Raw genomic sequence first — 26,454 nt, 5'->3', positions numbered from 1 at the left:
TGTTGTGAAATGGGCTTGGGACCGCCTGGTGGGAATAATGGCTGTTGGCAACATGGAAGCAAGTGCTGAAGCCTTCCATGGACTCTTCACCAAAAGGTTATTGTCAGGCTCTGAAGAGTTATTAGGTTCTGGTCATTAGGACTCCTGGCAGCTGGTGATGGGGGCCTCAAACAAAAGCTGGGTGCTGATTGAACCACTTGCCCATCAGGCAAGGAAAGAACACCTGCTGGCATGGGAGAGTGTGGGAATAGGCCTAAAGGGCAAACAAAGGTTTGGAGACCAACAGACAGCACTGTAGAACCAGGAAAGGCACAGGAACTGGTGGGGTCCAGATGATGGTTAATTTTAGGGAGGTGGGTTCCACCCCCAGACAATCTGGTTTTGCAAACCACTGTTGAAAAGGCTGTTATAACCCACAGCAGAGTGTAGGCTTGGGGCTGGCACACCCTCCCATCTCCCCACCCCAGGTCAGTTAATCTCCACTCCTAGTTGGGAAATGAGGCAAAGGCTGTGAGGGTGTCAGCAGAGTGAGAGTGGAGGATACCTTTCTCTTGCAGAGCGCTTTACAAAGGAGACTCAAGGGGTTGTGGGGAGAAACTGGGCTTTGCAATCAGAGATCTGGGTTTAAATGCTGGCACCAGCACTGATTCACTGAGAGGATGACTTTGGACTTTTCTGATCCTCAGTTATCTCACAGGGCTGTTATGGGAGTTAAAGGAGATCTAAATATCAGTATGTTTCCCTACTATTTGTCATTTATATCATCTGGAGACAAGTTACAAGCCCAGGCCTTCAGGTCAGTCTGTCTGGATTCAAAACTAGATCCACAACTTTTAGCAGTACAAGCATGGGCACATCAGTTACATACCTGTGCCTCTGTTCATCTGCATGTTCTTAGCAGTGCCTGGCTCATAGCAAGTGCTCAGTAGATGCTAGCTGTTATTACTACCTACTTAGCATATCTATCCTCTTGGAAATCATTAATAGCTAACTTCATGGTAATGGATTCTCCCCATCCTAACTGTAAGGGCCCTGACCACAGGGGCCATGCTTTCTACTTCTACAGGGAAGTGGGCATAGCTGGGCAGGTATCACTAGCCCCATTTTACATGGCCTTTTTCTGTGCCGTGTTTCATTTAGTGATTGTTTCTGAGCTCCAGTGTGGCTACGTATAAATGAAGCTGTTGTATGTCAGTAAGGCCTGTCAACATCAGACCAAGAAAACATTTAGGTATCATTGATAGTCAACATTTTCTGTCTCAAAAGATAGTTTTTCTTACTATTTTCTCCCTAAGAGACATGAGATCTTGACATTATTTTATGAAATGGCTATTAAGCCTTTTCCCTATTTGTTACTAATCAAAGCTACATTTATTTATAACTTGATAAGCAGCATGACCATGGTGAGGAGATTATTGTTACATGCCCTGAGCCTGCTGTGGATGTCTCATTTAATCTTCCCAACATCCCTGTTATGGGCAGATTCCATTACTAACTTCATTTTATAGCAGTGTTGATTAACCCATGCAATACATCTTAGGCTTTGGAAAATACAGTTTGACCCTTAACAATGGGGGCATCAGGGGTGCAGACCCTAACTTAACAGTGAACTCTGTATATGCGGTTCCTCCATATCTGCTGTTCAGCATCTGTGGATTCAACTAACCCCGGGTAGTGTAGTACTATAGTATTTACTATTGAGAAAAATCCGCATATAAGTGGACCGGTATAGTTCAAACCCACATTGTTCAAGGGTCAACTGTACTTAGACTGTCTTAGAGAGATTACCACTTCTCATTTGAGAACAAGTAACATGAGATCCTAGATTGGCAACAACTTATCTGATCCCAAACTCTTGTTTCTACAACAAAAAAGATGGAGACCTGTAGCTCTGAAATTCAAATGAAACCACACCTCTGCTGCTCAGTCCTGTATTGCACTAATAGTTCAGCCGGCCAGGTGCAGCTGGGCCTTTGTCCTCTGGTGAGGACAGCTATAATGGGTTCATCCTGCCCTCACTGGCAAGCCATTGACTGCCCCCATGACGAGCTTGCACCCGACAGTCCTTTGTGTGGTGAACCAGAGAAGCTGGAGCCATTAAAATCCAAAATTGCCTAGAGAGAGGGTAGGGCTCCCATAACCTTTAATAATGTATTTGCTTTACAGAGGGAGGGGAAGGGAGAGCATAGGTGCTGTAGGGGGGCTGCTTTCCCATCAGGAGGGGGACCAGAGGAAATGGATCTTTTACTCACTGATTTTACCCTTAATATACCAAAAAAAATAGCCATCACTATTTACCACCTGGGCCCATAAACACCCCCCTTTTATATTTTAAGTCACTTTAAGTAAGAATAAAGGGATAGTGAAAGTCAATTTTATTATAAATTTTAACAAGTATCCAAAAATATTAAAAATTTAGCAAGTATTAACAGCATAACTGAATATACTAAAAACATTGGATTGTAAACTTCAAATGGGTGAATTTTATGGTATGTGAATTGTATCTCAATAGAGCTGTCATATATACATATATATGTATGTATACATACACATACATATATGAGTTATAACAGCAAACAACTTCACATTTTCATTGTCTAGAAGGATATATACCCCAAATGAGCAATGTTACTTGAAGGCAGTGAAATGCTTATCAACTGCCATGAAGTGAAGGTATTCATCTTTTAGCTGCTGATTCCAGATTTCAAATACATCTCTAATAAGCTCTAGCTTCTGGGGCTTTTTTGGTTTTGTTTTGTTTTACACTTGGATTGTCAACATGCAGTGCCTTAAAAAATTTTGGTTGCTTATAATTTTGTTGAAGAGAGGATAGCCATTTTCTTTGCTTCATAATTTTAAAACATTTTCACTTTTAGATTTATAAAGGTCAATTCAAATGACCAATCCAATGAATTTTTAAAATATCTACAGCATCTGTTTCTCTCCACTCATCTTTATGTACAACTGCCTTCAGCTTGTCTCTATGAACTGTAACAAACTACCAAGTAAATTTGGGGGCATAGGCATCATAAAAGATACATACTGTCACATTATCTTTGAGCAAAACGGGATAGTCCAGGTTTTTGTCACAAAGAATTGGGTGATGAAATCTTTCCTCTTGAACAACTTAATTGAATACAGTAGTCCCCCCTTATTTGCAGCGGATATGTTCCAAGACCTCAGGGGATGCCTAAAACCGCAGATAGTAGGGAACTCTACATATACTATGTTTTTTCCTATACTAATGGGTGGGTAGCATATACAGCATGGATATGTTTCAGATTTATAAAAGAATCCAACAAGTCCATATAGTGATTGCAAAATAGAAAGTTTTATTCTATTATGTAAGAAGTAAAGTTCTCCTTGTTCTTTGAAAGCCCACTAAGAAAGAGTTACAGTCATAAAATACCAATCTTTACAAATAGACCTACTCAAAAAAGAAACTCAAAAATTAAATTTGGGTTCATCGTTTTCTGATTGCATACCAAGAGTTGTCTCTGTTCTCATCCGGGGAGAAGATGGCAAACCCATGTGTGGCTGAGGGGTCATGGACTTGTCTGGCTTCCCTCTGAACTGAATGGTAACCGTTCACATTCAGCAGGCAGCCTGGGGGGCCAGAGCGCAGTGGACTAGGAACCAGGGGATCCTCTATATGTGGTCTCGGTCTAACCAGTAGTACTAGAAATTAGGACACGTGGCTCTCACCTTTTGCTTGTGTTCCTGTGAGCCTCACTCACCAGGGACAAGCACCATGTCTCTCATCAAGTCGGAAGCCCAGAAGGTCAGGGACAGTATCCTATCAGGCTGGAATTTCCCACGTGGAAATGATGTATCTCCTACTTCTAAACAACTGCTTTGCTGTGCCCCACACCATTTTCTCAGATTAGCAGAGGCTGCATGGAGGAAGCAGACTTTGGAGATAGCTGGACCCGAGTTGGAATCCTGGCTCTGCCACCACTCACCAGCCCTGTGACCTTAGTTAGCAGGTCACTTCACAACTCTTGAGTCTGTTTACTCATTTGTAATCGGAGGTGGGAGGGGGGGAGGGGAGCAGTAGTACCTACCTCACAGGTATTATGAGATAGAAATCCAGGAAACCTTGATTTAAGATATTCAGTGGAAGGGTTTGTTCCAGGTACTGGAGGACCCAGAGATGAAGGTGACACCTTTCCTGCCTCAAGAGGCATCCTATGGGTGTGTCAGGAGAGACCAGAGATGTCACACAAAGGCCTGGCCATATGTCAGGTGATGGAAGAAGGGCTGATAAGGAAGGGGTACAAGGAGGGAGTGGTCAGCTCTTGGGTGAAGGGTGTCAGGTCTGCCCAGGCAGACAGAGCAGGAAAGGGCATTGGCACTTGCATGAGCAAGCACTGGGGCACAGATGGCCATCATGGGGGAAACTGGGCAGTCTGTCTGGCTACACAGAAGTGCTGAGCCTGGGTAAGATGCCCATGTCTCCGGGGAGAGCTTGCCCTGGATTTGCCCCTACCCTTTCCACTCCGGCTTTCGCCTGGGTAAGCAAGCAGTACAGCACCTTTGCTTTGTCCTGGGTGTTATGCATGGGGTGGGAGCAGGAAGGCTCTGAGGCTGGGCCTCTACCCCACTCCCCTCCCCCTCTGCCATTATCAGCTGTGTCCAGATGGTCACAGGCTCCCTAATCCGGGATAATCGGAGGGTAGGAGCTCAGCTGGGACCCAGGCCTTTATGCTGCTCTGTGACGGGTCAGCCCCAGCTGGAGAGATCCTGCAGACAGGGCCCTGGGGCTTTGGAAGATGGCGAGGGGCATAGGGCTGGCCCTGTGCTGGAAGAGATGGAGGAGCAGATGACAGCTCTTCAAAAGGCAATCTGAGTGTAAATAAGGGGAGCCCCAGATGGGGCCTGGCTAGCTCCCCTGGGCCTCAGAAATACAGGCACAGAATCTGAACCGCTGGGCCTTGATTCACACAATCTGTGGCATCAGTCCTTTGTTCCCTCTCTTTCTACTGAGTTCACCCCTCCCAACCCAGCAGTTTTATGTTGCTGCCCTTGAGCCCCAGACCAACTCAGGTGCTTATAATGGCATCAGGAGCTTGTACCCCATGTTGATGTTGGGGATCTCGAACATCCAGGTGCAGAGCTGGGCTCATTGGTGTCTTAGAGGCCTGTGGCTCTGGTGCCCACTACCCTGGGCCTCCAGTTTACTGCGAGTCTTGACCCCCGAGGCTGTTCAGGGTTCTACAACTGTTCTGTTTTGTTTCAGCTTCTTTCATGAGAGGGGGAGCCCCACCTTGGCCCAGGCTTCTAGCAGTGATCCTGGTTTGTCATCCTGGTTTTAAAGCCTTTATCCCAGAATCTGAATTTAGAAGCTTGAGCTTCTGCCTTATGTTTTACAATTCTGTTTCTGGTCCTCAGACATGTTTGCTTACTTATAAGCCTGTGCCTCAGTTGTCTGGCTTTTAATTTTATCTATCATTGCTAGGTGTTTGAATTGGAGAGGGTGGTTTAGAAAGGAAGAACCATCCTGACCAGAAGTGTCTCATAGATGCTAAAGCTTCATGAAATCTATGAGTCATAGATTCTGCCTCTTACTAAGTATGTGGCCTTGGGTGAGTCTCCTTATCTTTTAAAATCAGTTGCTTCTCTGTAAAATACAGATATTAGTAACTAGCTCACTAAAAGTTTTTTTTTTTAAGTGCCGATAATCTGAAATTTAAGAATAGTGACAATTCCTGGGAGGAATGTGGGAAGGGATGGGTTTGGAAATAGAGGGGCCTACAAAGGCATTTCTTAAGCTAGTGATCTATTTCTTAAGCTAGGTCACAGATATTTATTTTATTATAATTCTTAAACTGTGCAAAATATGTTTCTTCTTTTTATGCATGAAATATTTCATAATTTTTTAAAATGTCCACGCTGCTATTATGAAGGTAAACGAGGTAATAACATATGAAGGTGCTTTGTAAAGAGTCAAAGCAGGGAGCAGATATTGGGCATTACTTCTCCAGGCAAAGGAGGCTTGAGCTGGAACACAGACCCAACCTTTGAAGGAGGTTTTATTTCTACAAGAAAAGGGGCAATAAGTTAAGAGGCTGTTTACACCGAGGTGACATGAGGGGAGCAGTGGTGAACCTGAGTTCTCCCTCCCCTCCCCACCTCCTGGTTCAAGTATGAGTCACCTGCCCAGGCTCTGGACGATGGTGACGCAGCCATGGGAGCTGGTGCAGCGCTGTAGGGATGGCTGGGCCTCCACCTGCCCACTGCTGGGGTCAAAGGTGAAGATCCTGTCGGTGCTTTCCCCATGATCATCCCGCCCGCCAAGGATGTGGACTTTCCCATCACACACAGTCACGCCACAGCTCTCCTGGGTGGACAGACAGAAAGACAATTAGCTATAGGGTCTAGCCTGGAGCTCCCTCTGTCCCTAGCTGGCCAGGCCAGACAACAAAACCTTGACCCACAGAATATGAGTAGGCAGTCTGGAAGGTAGAGAGGTAAGAATTGGGTGGACCTGACTTCACGCTCTGGCTTGACCCTTACTAAATGAATGGCCTTTGACAAGTCACTTCACCTCTCTGGCCTCAGTTTCCTTATCTGCAAAGTAAGAAGAATAATAGTACCTTCTTCAAAAGGTTCCTTTAACAGTTAATGAGATTAAGCATGTAAAGCATTTTACATAGTGCCTGAAATATAGTAAGCACTCCAATAATAAGTACCACCAGAGTCAGAGAAGCCAGAAATCTCAGGCTCTTAGAATCACCGGAGGCCAGAACTGGCAGGGATCACCAATCTATCCATACCCCTATATAGTCTCTTTGGAGAGGGAACAGAACAGTGTGGGGAGGCAAGGAATGCAGGGGTGGAGCGTCCAGGGCCTAGACCTCCCTTCTCTGATATCACTGGGGCAAGGGAAACTTACCAAGTCCCCTCTCCATTCTCCCCCCTCCTCCAACAGTAAGCTACCACCTGGTAGCCTACAGATCAGGACAGACTGCAGGGTCATTGAGACCAAGCCCCCCATCCAAAGCTACAGCAGTTGGGACTGGGGTTCCAGGTTCTGCCTTACATGGCTTTACTGGTGGCCTCAACCTCTCTAAGGCCAGTCTCCTTATCTTTGAAGCCCAAGGCTAATTATCATTATGGGACAAAGCTAGAGAACTACGTAAAACCGCTAGCATGGAGTCAGACACAGGACTCACTACCTCTGAGAACCAGATCCTTAGAAGTGGGTTTTTACTCTCCTAAATGGAACCAGTGCCAGGGCTGTGCCCAGGACCCTCCACTTACCACAGGGCTGGGGAGGACAGCTGCCTCCCCCCAGACATCCATGCCAGGGTTGTAGGTGAAGATTTTGCTCATGAGGCCCCCAACCACATAGATGGTGTCCTCCAGGGAGACAGCCTCGAGACACCGCTGCGAGAAGGGCGCTGGTGACCGCAGGCTCCACCGGTCCTCCTTGGGGTCAAAGCACTGCACCTGAGAGGAACGAGTGGCAGAGGTGAAGACTTACCCCTCAACTGCCCTGCTGCCCACACCTCCCATCTCTCTCGGTCGGGGGGACTCATTCAACACATTTGCGTATGTCCACCAGGCCTGAGCTTGTGTGTCTCCCCTCACGTGTGCTCAGTCTGGTTCCACATTCCAGCTCCTCCCCCTGGACTCCGTTGTCAAAAGCCTCCTCATCTTTCAAGGTCCCGGAAGAGGTCTGTATCCCAGGAGGTGGAGATACCGTCTGCATTAGTGCTGTAGAGGGTTCTCAGAGCCCCCATGGAGATGCATTCCTGGCTGCATATACTGTCAACCCTCTTCCTCCCTGGTGTGCTGAGGTCATGACCATATTCCAGCTGGGGTGTCTCACAGCCCCCACTTCTGTAGCTGTCCACAGGCCTCCTAGGCCCACAGGTGTTTACGACGCCTTTTACAATTTCTGAGGGTTCATACCTGTAATTGCCTGCTCACCTTACTCCCTATTTCCTCAGTTGTTTCCTTGGAAACCCCCAGAATGGCCTATTCATGTCAGTGCTGCACAAGAAGGTGCTAAAGGGCATTCCCCCAGCCAGCCCAGGAAGGTGTGCTGGGAGTGCAGCGGGAATAAGGAGGGTGAGAGATCCTAGTGTGGGGAAGAGTCAGATCTCAGGATCACATGCCTGTGAGGCCATCAGGGTGGGGAGGGAGCTGCCACAACGAAGATCAGTTTTTATTCACAGAAAGCCTAAATGTACAATAGAAAATTTGGTAGACTGTGATTCATCCACTCCATTGACTGTTACACAGACATTGAAATGATGGCTGTGAAGAGTTTCTAAGCATGTAGAAAGTGCTTATACTTAGAACAAGAAAAAGCAGAATACAAAATTTTACTAAAACAAAAGCAAAAGTCAACTCAGAGGAAGCCTAGAAGGCAATGCACCAAATATTAATGGTAGTAGTTATCCTTAGGTGGTGAGATTATGGATGACTTTTTTTTCTATTACTCTGTTTTCTAAATTTTCAATAATGAGTGTTTTTTTTTTTTTTTCGGGCACACCACGTGGCATGTGGGATCTTAGTTCCCCGACCAGGGATCGAATCCATGCCCCCTGCAGTGGAAGTGCAGAGTCTTAACCACTGGACTGCCAGGGAAGTCCCAAGTGTATTGTATTTTGGAATGGAGGAAAAGCATTTTAACTAGTCGCACCCTTGCCCTCATTTAATTTTTAAAATCTATGAAACCCATATGGCACCAGCCCAAACATTCGCGTCCAGACCTACTGTGTGACCTTTGGGTCATCTCTCTGAATTCATTTCCTTGCCTGAAACATGGGGATGACTCCTCAGTGCCTGGATGAGGACATGAAAGACCCAGCTCTGCGCCAGGCACACAGCAGGCCTCCACCGCCCTCTCCCAGCCCACCTTGTTGGTGCTGACGCCGTCCCGCCCGGCGCCCCCCATCACGTAGAGCCGGCCGGCGCAGGGTGCCACGGCAGCTGAGCTCACTGCCTCTGGGAGCGGGGCCGCAGCAGCCCAGGTGTTGGAGAAGGGGTCATAGCGCTCCACGCTGCACAGGCGCCGCAGGCCGTCGAAGCCGCCCACCACGAACAGCTGTGGATGAGGGGGTCGCCAAGAGTCAGGCCTGTCTGCGTCTCGGCCCCACAGCCTCTGGCTGTGTGTGGAGAAACTATCCCACCAGGGGCGCATCGCAGCTCCTGGCTCCGCGTCCTTACTTCCCATTACTGAACCTCCCTTAGCAGATTTTCCTGTACTAACGGGATGATACTGGTTTGTAGGATGGGTGCTGAATACAGATTAGATCTGTAAAATAACTGGCACCAAGTTGATGCTTAATAAAAATACCTACTAATTTCTTAAAAGTTTACCCCCTTACGTAAGTAATCCTAAGAAGCACTTTTATTTGCATTTCTGAATTAGGGATGTAGCTTGCAAAGATAATTGGCAGATTTTTTTTTCCTTTTTCTTTTTGGTCTTAAGTGGCAGAGTCAAGATTCAAACCGAAGCTCTTTGGCCTCAGAGTGCACACCCTTGACCACCTGACTACTAGGCTGTACTATTATAGTAATTACTATCATTATTAGCATTAGCATCATTATGCAACTTTGGGCAAGTCCTTTTTCTTTTGGGGGCCTCAGATCCCTTCTTACAGAGAGCGGATTGTAAAGGGCCTTCCCCCAGGCAGTCCATAGATCTCTACCTTGAGCCCAAGGCAGCAGCTGCCGGGTGTCCCTACCTGCCCCTGCACGACGGCCATCTTGTGCCTCCACCTGCCCTTGTGCAGCGAGGCCACCTTGATCCAGGTGTGCAGATGGGAGCTAAACATCCACACATCACGGCTGTTGATGTGGCCTCCTAGGGAGAGAGAAGCAGCTGTTGTTCCCAGGCCCTCTTGCTATCCCCAGGGCACTCCAGGGGAGCAGCGACTGTGTTTTATTCTCTGAGTCTTTAGGGCTCGAATCTCAGGGAGGGCACCGTGCATTGGTATCAAACCGATCTTTGCCATTGTCAAGATAACAGGGGAAATTCTTAATTTCCCTGTAAAATTGGGTTGTAATGGGAATTAAATAACTAATGTAAGCTGCTTAGCATAATGCACAGCACATGGTAGGCTAGTTAAAGAGAAGTGATCAATACTAATCTGAGTTGAAGTCAACATTGCAAGGGTGGAGTCACACCAATGATTGGCTCTGCAGTACCACCTCAGCCAGTAACTGTAGGTTAACAGGACCGATCTGCTCCTATAGCCTGGTTGGAGGGAAGAACAGAGGGCGGCGCACAGGAAGTGATGAACCAATCCTGTGGGACTCCGGCTATGGCTCCGCCCTCACCAGAGACGTAGATGTCATTGCGGAGAGTGCAGGTCGCGAACTCTGAGCGCGCGAAGCCGGGCACGCTGGGCAGTGGGGTCCAGCGCCGGCTGTCTGGATGGTAGGCGTTGGCGAACGGCAGCTTCAGGAGCCCCTTGCGATCGCAACCGCCGATGACCACGATCACTTCAGCTAGGTCCATGAATCTGGCGTGGGGACAAACCCAATGCCGGTTAACCCACACACATGTTTCAGCCCTTTTTCACCCGCTCATGGACTGCACTATATGGTCCTGCTGCCCTTCCGTGCGCTTCTGCCCCACCCTCCGCATGCTGCACTCTGCCACTTTCAGCCTCCCCTCTGGCTATTGAGGGGAAGAGGGGCACTGCTCCTTACCCCATTCTACTGACCTCTAAGTTACGGGAAAAAAATCTTTACAGAGTCCTTACCCTTACCTAGAAAAACCACCTTGTTTAATCCTGACTTTGGCTTGCAAAAGTCATGTAGCTGTAAGAGACAGAGCTGGAATTCAAGCCCAAGTTGCTGTGCCACTAACTCATTCTCTTCACCCTTTCCTGACCTCCATCGTGGACTAATTTGGCTGTGTCCCTCCTCCTATAACCACCTCCTAAACTCATCCCCTAATCACGAACTCCATTGAAACAGGCTACACACCCTTTCAGCAAAGCATTCTCCCCTCCCACTGACCCCTCAGACTTCTGGCCCCACCAGAATTTCCAAACCCTTTAGCCAATTCCTACCTAATTCCTTTGACAAATATTGAACATCTTGTACCAGGCCCTGAGCTTACTGTTGGAGATGAGGTGATGAGTCAGACAGAGTCTGTCCCTTACTCCTGTGAGGGTGACAGACCGTCTTGACTACTCCACCCCAAGTCTTCTGGTCTGGTGTTCCAGGGGTGGGAATAAGCCTCTTTCTTTTTTTCCCCCAAGCCCTGCCTATTTATACCCCTTACTAGACTGCGCTCCCGAGGGTAAAGGGTGTTTCCAAATCACTCCTGAGTCCGCACTGAGGCAGAATGTGCACGAGATGTGAGATCCCTGCATTTCCCCCACTGGACTGTGAACTCTTTAAGGACCCAGCACCAAGCCTATGAAATGTCTGTTGAATGTATGATTGAATCTCATTCAAGAGGCATGATCAAGTGATAGGATTAAAGGATGATGGAGGGCTGAGCGAGCGGTTGAACAGGGGAATAACGTAGGAAATAACGCAGGGCAGGAGGCAAGGGGCGGCTGGGAGGGAGGGGGCGGGGCGTACCTCCGCGGCCGGGCCCGCAGTGTGCCGGTCTCGCGGCCCAGGATGAAGCAGGCACGGGCCTCTAGCAGCAGCGGGCGGCACTCGCCGCAGGCCTGCAACAACTCGTCAGCCTCTACCTTCTCCAGGAAATAGGCGGGCGCCAGCAAGGGCAGGCGCACGTGCTCCAGCAAGCGCCGCAGCTGTCCGCGGCGGGCTGGCGGGTCGTGACGCACCCAGCGCATGGCCGCTTCGAACACGGCCTCCTCGTGCGCCACGCCCAGCGCTGGGTCGGCCAGAAGCGCTGCCACCTCGTCGGGCGTCAGCTCCAAGAAGTCGGCGTGGCGCGCCACCTCGGCGAAGGCCTGGCGCAGCACGCGGCCGCAACGCTCGGCCAGAGAGGCGAGGGAGAAAGCAGCGGCCACGCGACGCAGCGCCAGGCTGTTAGCGGCGCGCAGACGACCCTCGAGGAAGCGCGCGCAGGCCTCGCGCAGGCCCGCCACGCCCAGCCGCTCGGCCAGCGCCAGCACCGCAGCCGCCTCGTCCTCCGCGCGCAGCCGCACGCCCGCTCCGTATAGATAGTCGAGCACCACGGCCAGCGCCGTCGCCACCGCTGTCCCGGCCGGGCCCGGCGCCTCGGGTACCACGGGCACCATGGCCAGGCCACGCTCTGGCTGCCCAGCCGCGAACAGGCTGCGGAAGTAGGTGCTGCCCGCGCTGAGCGCGGCGCGGTGGCATGGGAAGTCGCGGCCACCGGCACGCAGCACCACGTCGGTGAGGGTGCTGCTCCGCCGATACGCATTCAGGGTCTGCAGGATGCGCTGTGCGTGGCAGGACCCCGCGCACGGCGCCTCGGAGCCCCAATCCCGCTCCGGCTCCTCTGGCACCGGGCCCTCCAGCATCCTGCCGGGTAGAGAACACAGACCGCGTCGTCGGCAAATCCACCTGGCTGGGGCCCGGTTAGAGGGCAGGAGGGCTCTCACCCACCATTCCTGCCGTTGGTTCACTGGTTTAGTCAGGCAGGCGCGCATTATCTTAACTAGTGTGCTTTCATTCATGCAACCACTCTTCCTTCCATCCACCCGTCGAGATTCCTAATGGCCTCAATGAGCTAGTCCCTGCCTACCTGAAGGTCTAGACCCTGTCTTAGCTGTACCACCTCCTCCTCCACTTACGCAATCAGCCATACTGCTCTTTCTGTTCTTCAAACGTGCTAAGCTTTTTCCTATCAGTATTGGCAGAAGACAGATGGCATGCTCTCAGATGGGGTAATTTAAGAAGATTCTAATGAAGGATTTACAAAAGCATAGACTGTTTTGGGACTCCCACAAGGGATAGAGCAGTGCCACATGGCTACCAACAGCAGGGAGATGTTACCTCCCCAAGGTCTAAAGGCGGAGGGCTGGGAGGTTATTGGAACCTGCACAAAATATCCGTATAAGGAGGGCCCTCTGACAGGAGCTGTAGCCTTTGGTCAAGGAATTCAGTCGACCCCACAGAGATCCAGTATGTGCGGGGGGGTATAACTCTACCCGCATCTCCTCACCCCGTCCACTCTCCTTGGGATCTCCGGCAGGTGATCCCTATTGACCACACCCTGATTATTCTATATAATATCTGCCCCTCCCGAAGAGTACAGGATCTGGCCCATAGTAGGTGCTCAGTTAGTGCCTGTTCAAGGTCGAGTGAATACATTAAGTTACTATTTATTGAGAGCCTTTTCTGTGCCAGTCAGTGAACAAGATATAGTCCCTGCCTTCCTGGAGCTCGCAGTGTGGCAGGGTCCCATGGGGAAGTACAGAGCATTAGGGGAGCTCAGAAGGGGCACTGAACCCAGTTGGGAGGGAGTCAGGGAAGGCATCCCTGAGTGGAGACTGAGAATGATAAGTAGAATTAGCCAGGTGAAGGGAAGGGAGTGGAGGGAGGAAGTCTCCAGCTGAGAGAACAGCCTGTGCAGAGGCCCAGAGGGAAAGAGGACATGAGGTTAGAGCCCAGGCTGAGAGGGAAGTTGACCTTTTTTGTAAGTTTTCTGTTCTCAAGGAAGCCCTGTGGGGGAGTGGAAAGAGCTGGCTCTAAGGACTGATCCGGGTGCTAATCTTGCCTCTGCCACTGACTCGCTGTGTGACCTGCTCAAGTTACTCCCCTTCAGGTTCCTCATCTAAAATGCGGTCATAATGCCTCTCTCACATGGTTGTTGTGACTTGGTGACTGTTAAATGAATGTATGAAAAGTGCTAGGTATACAGTACAAACTCAACAAATGTTTCCTTAACATGTTTTTACCCAAGAGGAAGGGAGCACACCACATGTGTTAGTTGCTTTTATGTACATAATTTCATTTGATCCTCACAAACCTGAAGAGTTTCTTTAGACTCCTTCCCCTCTTCTTTTCTAAGTTTGTCATGAGGAAACAATCACATAGATGGAACCTGCCCTTCAGAGGTTGCTGTGAGGATCAAAGGAGGGGTGTTTGTGAAAGCATTCTATAGCCTGAAGGGCTGTGACGGATTGGTTATGGTTTGGCCATTATGAACATACAGCTTCTGCTTGCATACTTCCAGGGACAAGGAGCGCACACACCTTTATGTAGCAACTTACTCTAGGGCAGCAGACCTTTGCTCTCTGCTCCTTGCTTCTCCCTCCATTCTCCTGATCCCAGCTGCTCTGCCTCCCCTGAGACTGCTTTGCCCTGGAGGTCAGATCTTGCCCAGTAGTCAGTCTGGCTCTCACTGTTAATGCCTGGGCCATCCAGGGTGGTGGGTCCCCTGTCTTAGCATCAAAGGAAATGAGCTCCCTGATGGGCAGGGTCCCAGGAAGTTAACTACTTTGCCCAAGTAGAGGGGCTGGGCCCTGAACCCACCTGGCTGTAGACTCTGCATGCCTAGCAGCTCAGCCACACTTGCCAAGGTTGGGGTGTATCCCAAGGAGCAGCGCAGGACCACTGGAAGGAGTTGATAGGGGTCATGGGAGCATGCTGCCTTCATTCTATTTTCCACTGGCTGAGAAGGCAGCCCACTCTGAGCTGAGATCGAAGAGGGCAGGTCTCATCAGCGTCAGGTGGGACTTCTCCCTGCAGAGATGTCCCGGCACAAGGGGCTGCCAGGGGAGAGGGAGGGAGTCCCCTCCTGGGAAGTGCACCAGTACTTTTTCATTCATTCTCCTGCTGTCTACTGCACTGGGCACTGTGGACACACTGGGACATCAGACCCAGTTTCCACCCTAGGGATTTCCAGTCTGGGGGCCGAAGGACACCCCATTGGAACATGAAAGGTAGGGATTCCCAGGCAGGGCTTGATCTAGTTTTCTCTTATCCCAGCTAAGAGTCTAGGCACCTCAAGCCGAGGGTGCTGACACAGACTGAGGTACCCAGCCCCTAGAAGTTGACATGCCACCCTGTTTCTTTTTCACAGTCACATCTACACCCACAAACACACACTCAGACTTGTAGACATGACACAGCCAGGGGAGTCCTGCATCCTAAGTCCCCAGAGGTACCTGGCACTTACCTGGCCATGACCTCTCCCAGGCTCTCTGCAGCGGCTGCTCCTGCACTGACCACTCCTGTTTGTCCTGCCGCCCTGCACCCCTGGCAGCCTGGGCGCAATGTCCCTGCCGCTCTGCCTGGACTCCCGCTCAGGCTCAACTGCAGGAGGACAAAGGGGATGGACGCTGGCGGGGGGGTGGGGGGGAGGGGGAGAGGAGAGTTCAGGGGGAAGGGGAGGAGGGGACACAGGGCTTTTGTTCTACTCTTGGATCAGCCCTGGGAGGGGGAGAAGGGAGGACCCGGGAGTAGGCGTGGGATTGACTGTGTGTGCAACTCTGGGATCCGTGTGGCTGGATTGGGGGTGACCTGGTGCTGGTTGTGCCCCTGAGTGATACATGGATGTGAGGGCATGTGTGTGTGCATGCAGGCATTCCAGGGTACCTGTATGTGAGTGTGGGAGTTCATGGGGACGTGGTGACTGTGGCATTGGGGTGGGTGTGATTGAGTAGCTGTAGGTGTGACTAAGAATTTAACTGCACAGCTTGGAGGTCTAGGTATCCCTCCTGCCTCTTTGTGACTCTGTGCTGTATCTGTGTACGTGCTTGACAGCAGACATGTCATTGTGCGACTTTGTGTTTCTGGTTATATGCATTGTGTGTCCCTGTCTTTGTGTCAGCATCTCTATATGATCATTTCTGTGTGTGACAGGGGTCTGTCTGTGCACAACAGGGGGCTGTGTCTTGTGGACTGTGTGTGTGGACAGCGTGTGGTCCTGGGTCTGTGGTATGGTATGGTTGAGGTGGTTTTCACTCGACAATGTACCCACCTTGGAGGGGGCACAGTGAAGTGGGCGTGGTGGTACTGGGCCAGCCTGGTGGGGGTGGGGAGAGAACGAGGCAGCTCTGGGCTGGCCTGGAGCCAGAGGGAGGCAGCGCCATAGGCTGGTGTCTGTTCATTTGCTGCCTCTGCGAAGGGCCATAGGGCCCGGTGTCTGTGGGGCACATGAGGAAATTTGCTTTCACGGAAGAGGGCAGCAGTTTGGGAGGAGGTTGCCTTGATGAGAGCCCGGATGGGCACAGGGCACCTGGGAGCTGGTACTGGCACTGCCGGGATTCTCTGTGCCGCTCCAGGCAGATCACGAACCACCCCTTAGCCCCAGCTCTTCATCTTGGCAGGAGCAATAGTCTAGTCATGGTTCCTGCTCTGCCTATCTTACTGAGGTGCTGTGAACTCAAGAGGGGTTTGTAAGTGAAAGCCATCTGCCCTGTGGAGTCGGTGAGGCTGGGATCCTGTAGGAACCGCCCCGTCCCCGCCCCCGGCAAGGCTTAGGCAGGCCGAGTTTGTGGAAAAGTCGTGATGGGAGGGGTCACTGTGATGACGGCCAAGCATGTGTCCTGAGGCCTGGGGGAGGGTCTGTTCTGGGGACTGTTCCAGGGAATGGTGTATCCTGCTTCCCCCTAAAAATGGATTGTATATATTGCTGTATGTTAAAGGATGTGAGAGATTTGGGCACCTAAATACCTGGAACAGAGGGGCTGAGGGTTCAGGGAGGGCCCTCAGCCTGGAGAGGCCTCACCCCCTAAGGTCCTAGGGAGGAAGCAAGGAGTAGGTCTGTAGAGATGGCAGTAAGGGAGAGGCCCTGTCTCCGGTTTCCCTGTTAAGGGCAGTCCGGCTGTCCTCAGTAGACAGGGAGAGGTCACAAGGAGGGCATTGGGAAGGTGGCCTTCTCAGTAACCCCTCAGGTCAAGGGACAGGAGCCAGGGTTGACCACAGGCTGTGGGCTCAGCTGAGGGTGAAGGTCTCAGCTATCGGCCTAGCTGGGGGATGGCCTCCATCCTCCTTCCATTGTTTGGGGTGAGGGGAGACCGCTGGACTGCCTCTGCACTGGGGACTGGAGGGGTGCAGTGTAGGGCCCTGGTGAGCGTGGGATGCTGACAGGCTGCTCCACTCAGAACTTCCAGCCCCTTCTCCCTGCTTCTGAAAGACTCTAGGATGACTCAAGTTGCCCAAGTGTGGCCAGGAGCCCGGGACATGCAGCCAGTGGACCCAGGGGCACTGACTGAACAGGAAGGGGCTAGCATGAAAGATTGGTTCTGTTTTCCTGGGCAGGCCTGCCAGACACTGGAGAGGAGGTTACTGGGGCATTTGGGTAGGGCAGCGTGCCCCACTGCTGACCCAGACAGTCAGGTTTCACATACATTTCCTCATGCCCAGGGCGAGCCGGGAGCTGACCTCTGCCCCAGGAAGGGAGCACTTGGCAAATGTTTGAAAGGGGGAAAGGAGGGCAAGTCCCCTGATAGTTCCCAGAGGGGCAGTCCTAGAGGTTAATGTGGGGGGCCCAGTCTGGGTTCCAGCATTAGGAGGGGTTTCTTTTCCTTTCCTCCATGAAGGCTCCAGACCCCAAGAATTCTATCCAGAAGGGCCCTGTTTGGAGAAGAGACACATCCCTTGGCTCCCAGGAAGCACCATGTTTATTTAATGTAGGATGAAACTGGGGTTCAGCCCCCTCCTTTCCCCTAGGACACACCCAAGACCATGCAGACTTTTATGACAAAGATTGGCTTTATAGACCCCTTCTCATGGAGGGCAGAGGGCAGCGGTCCAAGGACTGAAAGACAGGGGCATCTGTGGTCCCAGGGGCTGTATTTTGGCTTTCAGCCCAGGTGCCCCACTGTGCCAGGAATGGGAATGGGCCTCTTCAAAGCTGAACCTCCGCCATGGGGGAGAGGCATCTCCTGGCTGAGGGCCTGTCCCTCCATAGGCCAGGGATCTCAGAAAGCCTCCATGTGGCCACGAAGGGACCTGCTCGTCCCACTGCCCAGTCCTACGTCGGACCAGGGAGCCCTCCCCATCTGCCTTACCATTCCCAGCTGGTTACGGAAGGCACACAGAGCCTGAGTGGGATTCTGGCTCTGCCAGTTCTAAGCTGTGTGGTTCTGGATGGTCACTTTACCTCTCCAAGACTGTCTCCTCCACCACAATATGGGGACACTTGCCTCCAAGCCCAGTGCTGTTAAGGAAGCCCCAGTGCCATGTGATGCAGGGGAGGGGCTCCACCACCCTGCCACTCTCCCATTCATTTCTGAGAATGGTTCTTCCTCAGTCATGGGACCCGAATCCCAAACCCAGCAAGCTCTGTCCCCACCCTCCCACTGACAACTCAGAGATGACACGTGTCAAGATGGCAGCTTTAATCATCTTGGCCAAGGCCCCTCAGGCTCCCTCCGCTGAAGGCCTCCTTGGCCATATACCCACCCCTGACCATGCCTGAACACTTTTCCCAGGTGGCCCCTGCCCTTGGCCACTGACGTGGGAACCTGAGGTCATGTCAGTCTGTGCATCTCCTGGGTGTGGATCCAGCAGCCATGTCAGTCTGTGGATCTCCTGGGTGTGGATCCAGCAGCCCCGAGCCTCCTCTTGCCATCTCCAGCTGCTCCTAGGGGATATGGCTCGGACCCTCTCCCGGGGCAGGGCCAGCGGCAGCAGGAGGCTGGCAGGGGAAGAGTGTCTCCACCACTGTAGCAGGCGTTGCTCCTGGGCCAAGCTTCCTTGTGCTTTGAGACTGATGGAAGAGCAGAGGTGCTGGGGCAGAGGCCTAGCGCAGGCCCTTGAGGCAGGAGAACCACGGAGAAGGTGGTTTCCTCACAGCACAGACAGTAGGAGAGACACACGTGGGCACACGCAGGCTCCACATCCTCCACTGCCGCAGGGGGCATGGCATGGCCCAGTGACCCTTCAAAGCTTCCAGGTCAGGATGCAAGGGAGGGCCTCAGGGAGTGGACCAGGCCCCGAGCCCCGAGCCCCAAACTTCCCAGGAAAAGGAGCCCCAGGCCCGCAGGGGCATCTGAGAGGCTGGCGAGGGGAGCCCCCTCCAAAAGAGGCCATGGCTGACAAGGGGCTGGAGCCAACAAGGAGACTGTGGAGCCAGCTCCCAGAGCACGCTTCTGCCAGCTCTGTGGGCTTCCCCTGTCTCCACATGAGGTACAGGCTGGACAGACGGGTCTTCAGCTAACGCCCACTCCGGTCTGTGAGGGTCGTGGCGTGGCTGCCGCTCCCTTGGGGGCCCATAGGGGAGGTGGTGCTGTTGGCATATGTGTCATAACTGTTGTCTGAACATACAGAGAGCTCATCGGAGACCTCCATGCCATCGCTGATCTCTGTTGGGCCAGAGGGAGGCAGAATGTGAGTGCAGGAAGGAGAGGGGTGGACAGATGGCTGGCAGATGCGGTGGGAAGGGGTGGCCTGGAGCCACTCCTGGTCAGCCACTAGGAGGAATGAAACCTCGGGTTTCAGGTGTGCTCTCGAGCTTGGCATTCAAGGCCCTTCTCAGTCTCTGCAAACACTCTGGTTGCACTTCAGTCTCCTCTCCCTGGAACTCCACCTTCCAGCCACAGAAAACTATCTGCACCCTCTTAAGCTTGGCCCGCATGTGTTTACTGTCCTCAGGGCTTTGCACATATTGGCCTGTCTCCTGGGAGTGACCTCCCGATACACTTCCTTTTCTTAAAATCTGGCTAAATTCTTCTCATTTCTGTTTTTGCCCCCAGGCTGGGATGGGGCCTCCTCATGACCACCCTGTTCCCCCCTGCCCCACCTGTATTGTCACCGTCTATGGCCCCCATCGGCTGGAGTACTTAAAGGACAGGGATGAGGTCTGGGCATCAGTGTCCCCAGTGGCTGGTACAGTCCTGGACACACAGCAGAGGCTTAGAAAAGGTCTGCTGAGGGGAGCTAAGCACACCCCAAGGGGACTCAGAGCACCTTGGTGGGGCTGAGGGTCCCTGGAGAGGACCTCTCAACCAGGAGTGGGCAGGGGGTGAGGCCTGAGGCGACTCCTCAGGGCCAGTGATGAGAAGGTGCTAGATGAATGAATGGCCTTTGGCACTGCAGAGAGGCGGGGGTTGGGGAGGTGCAGAACCTGACAGGCCCAAGTGCTGGCCTCCTGCCTGCCATTCATGCTGACTTCCCTGGGCCAGGCACAGTGCAGGAGCCTGGGGACTCCAGGTGCCCTGGACGGGCTCCTCCTTCCAGGAGCTCCCCAGTGTCACCAGAGAGCTGTGGGAGGCCGGGGGAGGCCCTCCAACCCAGCTTCGGTGCTCAGGGAAGGTTCCCAGGAGAAGGAGGGTTTTTGAGCGAGGGAAGGAGGAATTAAGTACCCCAAAGGCAAGAATCTGTGTATCCTCAGCACCTAAAACAGGGCCTGGCATGCATCTGTTGAAGGAAGGGATAAACCAAGGAGTGAATAAATGAGTGGATGTTCACACAGTCGCTGGAGCCGGCCCCACTAAACCCACAAGCACTCCCCACTGGGCTCTGGTTCACTCGGGCAGCATTTACCAAGCACCTGTCTGGGCCAGGCGTGGCACCAACCCTCACAAGTACTCTGTGAGGGGGAGCTAGCCCATTTTACAGAGGAGGAGTCTGATGGTGAGGGAGGTTAGGTAATATGCTCTTGTTCACACAGCTCGGGGGATAAGCTGGGATTTGAATCCAGGTCCATCCGGCTTCTAAATATCTCTCAAATCTCTCCTCTCCTGTTTCCATGCCCACAATTCCCATCTGAATTATTGGTTTCCTTGCCTCCAGCTTCCCCTTCTAACCCACCCTCCACACTCGTTAGAGACTGAATTGTGGGGAATTCCCTGGCAGTTCAGTGGTTAGGACTCTGCACTTCCACTGCAGGGGGGCACGGGTTCGATCCCCGGTCAGGGAACTAAGATCCCATCCCACAAGCCCTGTGGCGCTGACAAAAAAGAAAAAAAAAGAGAGATTGAATTGTGTTCCCTCCAAATTTGTATATTGAAGTCCTAACCCCAGCATTTCAGAATGTGACCCTCTTTGGAAATAAGGTCATTGCAGATGTAATTAGTTAATATGAGGTCATTAGAGTGGGCCCTAATCCAGACTGACTGGTGTCCTTGTAAAGAGGGGAACTTCGGACACAGAGATGCATCTACAAGGCAACGGGAGAGGCCAGGACCAGATCTTTCCCTCACAGCCCTGCTGACACCTCGATGATGGACTCTTAGATTTCAGAACTGTGAGACAATACATTTCTGTTTTTAAGCCACCCAGTTTGTGGTACTTTGTTATAGCCCTACTGTAACAAAGACAAATCTGTCTGCGACCGTCCTCTTATTTCAGAACAAAGCCCAAGCTCCTGACCACACACTTGAGGCCGAAGTGCCTCCCCAGTGCCATCTTGGGGTGAGTCAGCCAGAGGCCCTCCCTTCAAGCTGCGTGGAATGATGTTTAGTTCTTGGTGCCCGCCAAGGAGTGTTCCCTCACTACCTCTGAACACATGCTGTTCCTGCCTTGAATGCCCTTCCTTCCCTCTGCTCGCCCAGCCCTCACCTCAAACCCATCACCCTCCTACCCTTCCTTCCCATTTCAACTACGTCACCTCCTCACAGAGTGGGCCCCAAAACCTTCCTCACTGCCCCAGGGAACTCTGAACCCCTCTCTCCTCCTTGCACCCCACTCTGGCTCAGCACCCCCATCTATTACAGCTCAGTGACACCTAATTTTCCATGTATGTGTTTATACAGCTGCCTCCTCCATCAATCTGGGAATGTCAACAGGCAGCAAGCAGGGGTGAAATCAACGTTTGTGGGGTCTGTGTATGAACCAGCATGGCAGGATGGGCCTCCAGCCCTCCCCCCACCCCTGCATGTCACCCTTGCCCACTACCCATGGGGCTGACACTGAGCCACAGGACCTGGAGTTGATGGCTGCATGTGGAGGGGTGTGCATTTCTGTGTGTGTATGTGTACGTGTGCCCCTGTACCAGTGTGAGCGTGAAGCTAGGTGGGTATATTTATGTCTGTGCTGTGTCCCTACCTGTATGTGCTGTGTGTGAAATGTGTGCACACACACCCGTCTGCATGTGTGAGGTGCAGAGGACAGAGCCCAGAGCCTGACTCAACCTGTCTGCGGAGCTGCACACCTGAAAAGATGAGCTTCTCCTTCATGATGCTGACGTCCCGGCTGGTCCGGTGCACCGCGGCACTCAGCATGATCTGCTCGGGGTTGTAGCTCCGTATGCCACCCAGGCGCCACCTGCAGAGATGGCCCCGTGGGCATCAGGTCCTTCCCCACCCTTCCTTGGAGAAGGGATCCTGCCCACTTCCTCAGACTCTCTGGATTTGGCCTGAGAGACCAGCAGGACTCTTGTCCGACTGTACAGACGGGGAAACTGAGGCCCAGAGTAGGGCAGAGCTGGGGCCTGAATCAGAGTCTGCTGACTCTCAGCCAGGGCTCTCCAGCCCTCTTACCTGCAGACCCCTAGATCTGCTCCCCTTGCCCAGGAGGATGGTTAGGGGTTGGTTAGTTATGTGTCAGGTGCCCCCAGTTATACACCTGGACAAATTTGGGGGTGGGGGCTTAGCAGGCATGACTGATGACCCACCCTGGGGTACAAACCAATCTAGGGGAGTCCCAGCTGATGTCGCCTACAGCTCCACCATCAGGACCAGGCTGAGTGAAGCCAGTGAGGAACCCCAGAGAGGAAGTGAAGGAAAGCAGGGAGGGGAGGGGAGACAGCGGGGAGCTTGTCTTATGGGGTCACAAGGCAAGGGTGCTGGAGTGACTTGGGGTGGGGCCTGCTGCTGCTCTGTTCCAACAGCCCTGGAAGAGTGGGGTGCATATTCCCTGGTGGAGAGGGACAGGCCGGAGCGTTACCCCTTTAATGGCTGGGGCAAGGTGGGAGCAAAACTGAAAGGGCTGAGAGGTGGGGCTGCATAGGGCGTGCAGGGACCAGGCAGAGCCGGAAGGACTTGGGTTCCTTCGTCCAGCCCAGGGCACAGTTTTTGCTGTCACAGTTCCTCTGAACTAGCCCCAAATCCCTGGCCTCTGAACATAGATTCTTCCTGCAACCTAGACAGAAGGACTCACCGGACCCCCAACCCCACTCAGGGAAGTGGGGATCAGCTTGGAAACAAAAACCCAATCCCCCAGGGCCCGACGCCCTGCTGGAGTGGGTGGAGGGAGCCCAGACTCCACGAGAAGTCAGTTGTTTCCAGATGGGATCAGCACAGCAGAAGTGGACAGACAGATGGACAGGCAGACAGGTGGATGAACAGAGCAGACAGACAAGGGGAAAGCAGGAGGCAGAGGGGAAGGCAACATCTGGCTGGGCTGGCCACCCCACGCATCCTTGAGAACAGCAGTAGGGTCTCTTATTTATCGCTGCGTGCCTGGCACCAACCCCAATGCCTGCTGTGTGGTGGGTGCTGTAAGTATTGTTGAGTGAATGAATGGAAGAATGAGGCCCACAGGGAAATGAACTTCTCCCCCAGGGTCCTGTCCTCCATCAGGCCTTGCCTGACCCCCAGGAAGACGATGATGCCGCCCTGGCTGTATCTTGAGTGGCCCAGCGTGTCTGTGGAGCACCCTGGGGAAGAAGGCCCAGCACAGCACCAGCCAGCACATGTGGACATCTGCCGACTGAGAGGATGGTGGAGGGACCAGGCAACTGGCCCTTTGCTGGGCTCAGTCCCACAGTCAGTGAGCACAGAGTTCCTCCTCCTAGAAGCTGGTCAGTGAAGGTGCCTGACCTAGGAGGGCCCAAGGCACCTGACCAAGGGGAACTTGCATCTCCAAGACCAAGGTCTCATCTTGGAAATTAACGTTAAACCCAGGAGGAAAGTGTCAGGCCCGTGTCTCTGCAGCGAGGTACATCTAGGACAGGAAGCTCAACCACTGGGGGTATTTCCCAGGGGAAAGTGCAGGAGGCTGTGCTCATGGGGGGAGAGCAGTGGGGTGGGAGTCAGAGACAGAAAGTGAAAGAAAGAGAGAAGAGAGGTGGAGAGAAAGATAAACAGAGTGAGCGATGGGAAAGGCAAACTGGGAGTGGGAGGGCCACAGGTGGCAGGGAGAAACAGAACTTGGTAGGCTGTGCGCCGGGCACTGGGGAAGGCCTTGCCCAAAGTGCCAGGCTGTGGGGGGTGGCCCAGGCAGAGCCCCTCCCCAAAGGGAGATGCTCCGGTGCTGAGAGAGGCCAGGTCAGCAACCTGCAAGGAAATGCTGGTTCCCTGTCTGCGGGAGGGAGAGAGAGCAGAGGGACACACACGGCAAGATGGGGAGAGAGAAGGGAGGACTGCAGGGGAGAGGAGGGGAGCAAGGACGGGGAGGAGGACTGCAGGGGAGAGGAGGGGAGCAAGGACGGGGAGGAGGACTGCAGGGGAGGCAGGGGAGGTGTCTGGGAGGGTGACCTGGGCCTAGGGCTCCTCAAGAGGCAGGCTTTCAGAGGGAAGTGGAGAGGGGGCGGTGAGGAGGAGGCAGAAAGAGGAACAGGAGGAGGAGGACCACACCAGAATTACCTGATCAAGTGATAGCTGTGAGATGCCAGAGTGCAGCAGAGAGTGGGGAGGGGGGAGAGAGAGGAGGGACATGCGCCGGATCAGAGCAGTATGGGACAGAGAGAGAACGTCAGTCAAGAGTAAAACCGCAGCCTGCTGCTTCACGGCTGGGTTGGGGCCCCGCCTGGCCCTAAAACCTCCCCAGGACCAACCCACTCCCGCTGCGACCGCCACCCCCAGCTGTCGTCCTCAAGGGTGGGTGGGGAGGTCTGAGCCCGGCACGAGTGCTGTGGAAACCTGTGCCCTGGGTGACAGGCGGGGAGACAAGCCTAGAGAGGAGCCCCCCTGGAGCTAAAACTCACCAAAGAGTCTACACAGCAAATCCTGGCCCAGCTTGGCTCTGGGCTCCCGGCTGGGTGCCCATTCCAGAAGCCACTGGGCTCTGGCTGAGGGGGACTGGCTGGGGGCCACAGGGAGGCCTCCTTCTCCCCAGAACAGGGTGGTCTGGTCAGGACATCTCCCGGCCGAGGGCTCAGGAGGACGTTCACCTGGCTGGGGTGGGAGCTGGCCTGTCTCGGGCAGGGAAGGCCACGGAAGGTGGGCAGGGCCTACTCACTTCTGCAGCACGAAGATGCCAACGATCAGGATGAAGGAGATCAGGTCGGCGGTGACCCACATGAGACAGTACTCGTCCGGGGGCTGTGGACAGATGGCCCACGACCAGCTTCCAGTCACGGCTGGTCCAGACCAGGGCTCCAGACCAAGGGCCCATGGGCAGGAGGATCACACGTCACCATCAGGGAGGGGCAGAGGAGGACCTGGAGGGGGCTTGGGGGCTTGAGGTTATATTTTGTAGGAGTGGGCCTGGGGTTTGGGGGTGGGGTGTGTGTGTGTATGTGTGTAGGATAAAAGAGATCTGTGCAGTGTTCACTGTAGAGGTGGTGTGTTTTAAACCTAGAGAATGTATGTGCTTAAAGGGGCTTAATGCAAGAACCAAAATATGAAAGACAAATAGATGAATGAGAGGGTGTGACGTGACAAGCAGGTGCGCAGGTGGGTATGTGAAGAGGCATGTGGCATCCGTGTGCATGTAAGAGTACATGTCATTGTAGGGTGTGGAGTGTGGGAGCTTGCCCTCCAGGGGGCCATAGAGGGGGGCCCAGCAGGGCAAAGGCTGCAGAGCAGCCAGGCCTCGCACCCCCTTGACCTCAGGTAAACTGGGGAGGAGGGGCAGGGGTGGGCCAGAGGCACTTTTTGCTGTTGGTCAGTTCCTGTGGCCTGAAAATCAGAGTGTGTTCATAGCTACTGCTGCCACAGTCTGTTATTTCATCTCATTCCGAGCTGAGCCTTCAGAGGTTTTAAAAGACAATGGGTGGGTGGATGGAGATAACCACCCAAAACCTAGATCTGATTCACTGACACGGCATCATCTTAGCCATAATGAGACCCTCCATCTGCCTTTCATGACCTCAGGGAAGTGGCAGTGGGAGCACAGGAGGGAGGTCAAGGGCTCCGCAAGCCCCCTGGTTGGCAGAGCTGGGACTGGAACGCAGGCCTGTCTTCAGGTGCTCAATCGGTCAACCAAATGAAAACTGGTTTTATTGGCTGTAATCTCTGAGCAGATTTTAATGTTCCCTATTTTTGCCCCGTTGCCCTCTTTTCCCAATGACTTCCCTTCCTTTAAAACAAAATATAATAATCTCCAAACCCCCCAAAAACCCAAGTAGTTGTTTATTTGTCTAGAGCCTTTGGTGTTTTTCCCCATGTGGCTCAGGCCAAGGTTCCTCCTACCCCCCAGACCTTGGTGCAGGCCCCAGAGGTCAGGAGAATCCTCTTCATGCCTCAAGCCTGTCCCCTCAGGTGCTCCCCCTACCCCTGAGACCTCACCAGAGACAGCCCGGGTGTGGAGCCTGCCCCCCAGCCCTGGAAGCCATAGGCAGCTCTCTGGACCCCCAACAATCCCCAACTCACCATGATCCAGAGGGGGGAGGGCACCTGGGATAAGGTGTGGGAGTTGTCAGAGGTGACAGACGGGACCCCCGCGCACCACAGCAGGGAGAAGAGCCACGGGGCATTGACCGTGTAGAGGTTCACGCTCAGGTTCCAGGATGCATAGTCCCTGTGGGGCAGGGACAGAGGC

General features: G+C 53.2%; 2 protein-coding genes across 2 annotated transcripts in view; both read right to left on the bottom strand.

Annotated features, from left to right (window-relative positions):
* Nucleotides 1-6,151: 6,151 nt before the first annotated feature.
* On the bottom strand, nucleotides 6,152-15,102 carry KLHL35 (kelch like family member 35). The gene is made up of 7 exons (XM_061202860.1): nucleotides 15,038-15,102; nucleotides 11,557-12,435; nucleotides 10,297-10,481; nucleotides 9,702-9,820; nucleotides 8,870-9,058; nucleotides 7,264-7,452; nucleotides 6,152-6,340 (listed from the first exon to the last, which is right to left on the bottom strand). Exons 1-7 carry the CDS (start codon nucleotides 15,043-15,045, stop codon nucleotides 6,152-6,154), a joined length of 1,758 nt encoding a protein of 585 aa, XP_061058843.1. The 5' UTR covers nucleotides 15,046-15,102.
* A 3,101-nt stretch (nucleotides 15,103-18,203) lies between these two features.
* GDPD5 (glycerophosphodiester phosphodiesterase domain containing 5) overlaps nucleotides 18,204-26,454 on the bottom strand; it is a 91,561-nt gene continuing 83,310 nt past the window's right edge. Inside the window, exons 14-17 of the mRNA XM_061204124.1 lie at nucleotides 26,286-26,433; nucleotides 24,931-25,013; nucleotides 21,962-22,074; nucleotides 18,204-19,172 (exon numbers count right to left, since the gene is read on the bottom strand). Of these exons, the coding sequence (XP_061060107.1) occupies nucleotides 19,024-19,172; nucleotides 21,962-22,074; nucleotides 24,931-25,013; nucleotides 26,286-26,433 (493 nt within the window). The 3' untranslated portion in view covers nucleotides 18,204-19,023. The remainder of the gene's footprint in view (nucleotides 19,173-21,961; nucleotides 22,075-24,930; nucleotides 25,014-26,285; nucleotides 26,434-26,454) is intronic.

This window comes from Eubalaena glacialis, chromosome 10 (genome assembly GCF_028564815.1).
Source record: "Eubalaena glacialis isolate mEubGla1 chromosome 10, mEubGla1.1.hap2.+ XY, whole genome shotgun sequence".
NCBI lineage: Eukaryota > Metazoa > Chordata > Mammalia > Artiodactyla > Balaenidae > Eubalaena > Eubalaena glacialis.
This window is presented reverse-complemented; position numbering and strand designations above follow the sequence as displayed.

Excerpts from the sequence above, each read along its gene's own strand:
- KLHL35 (XM_061202860.1), bottom strand. Across the intron at positions 7,453-8,869 it reads ACGGCGTCAGCACCAACAAG|GTGCAGTGCTTTGACCCCAA; the intron begins GTGGGCTGGGAG and ends CGTTCCTCTCAG. Across the intron at positions 6,341-7,263 it reads CTGTCCTCCCCAGCCCTGTG|GAGAGCTGTGGCGTGACTGT; the intron begins GTAAGTGGAGGG and ends CTGTCCACCCAG.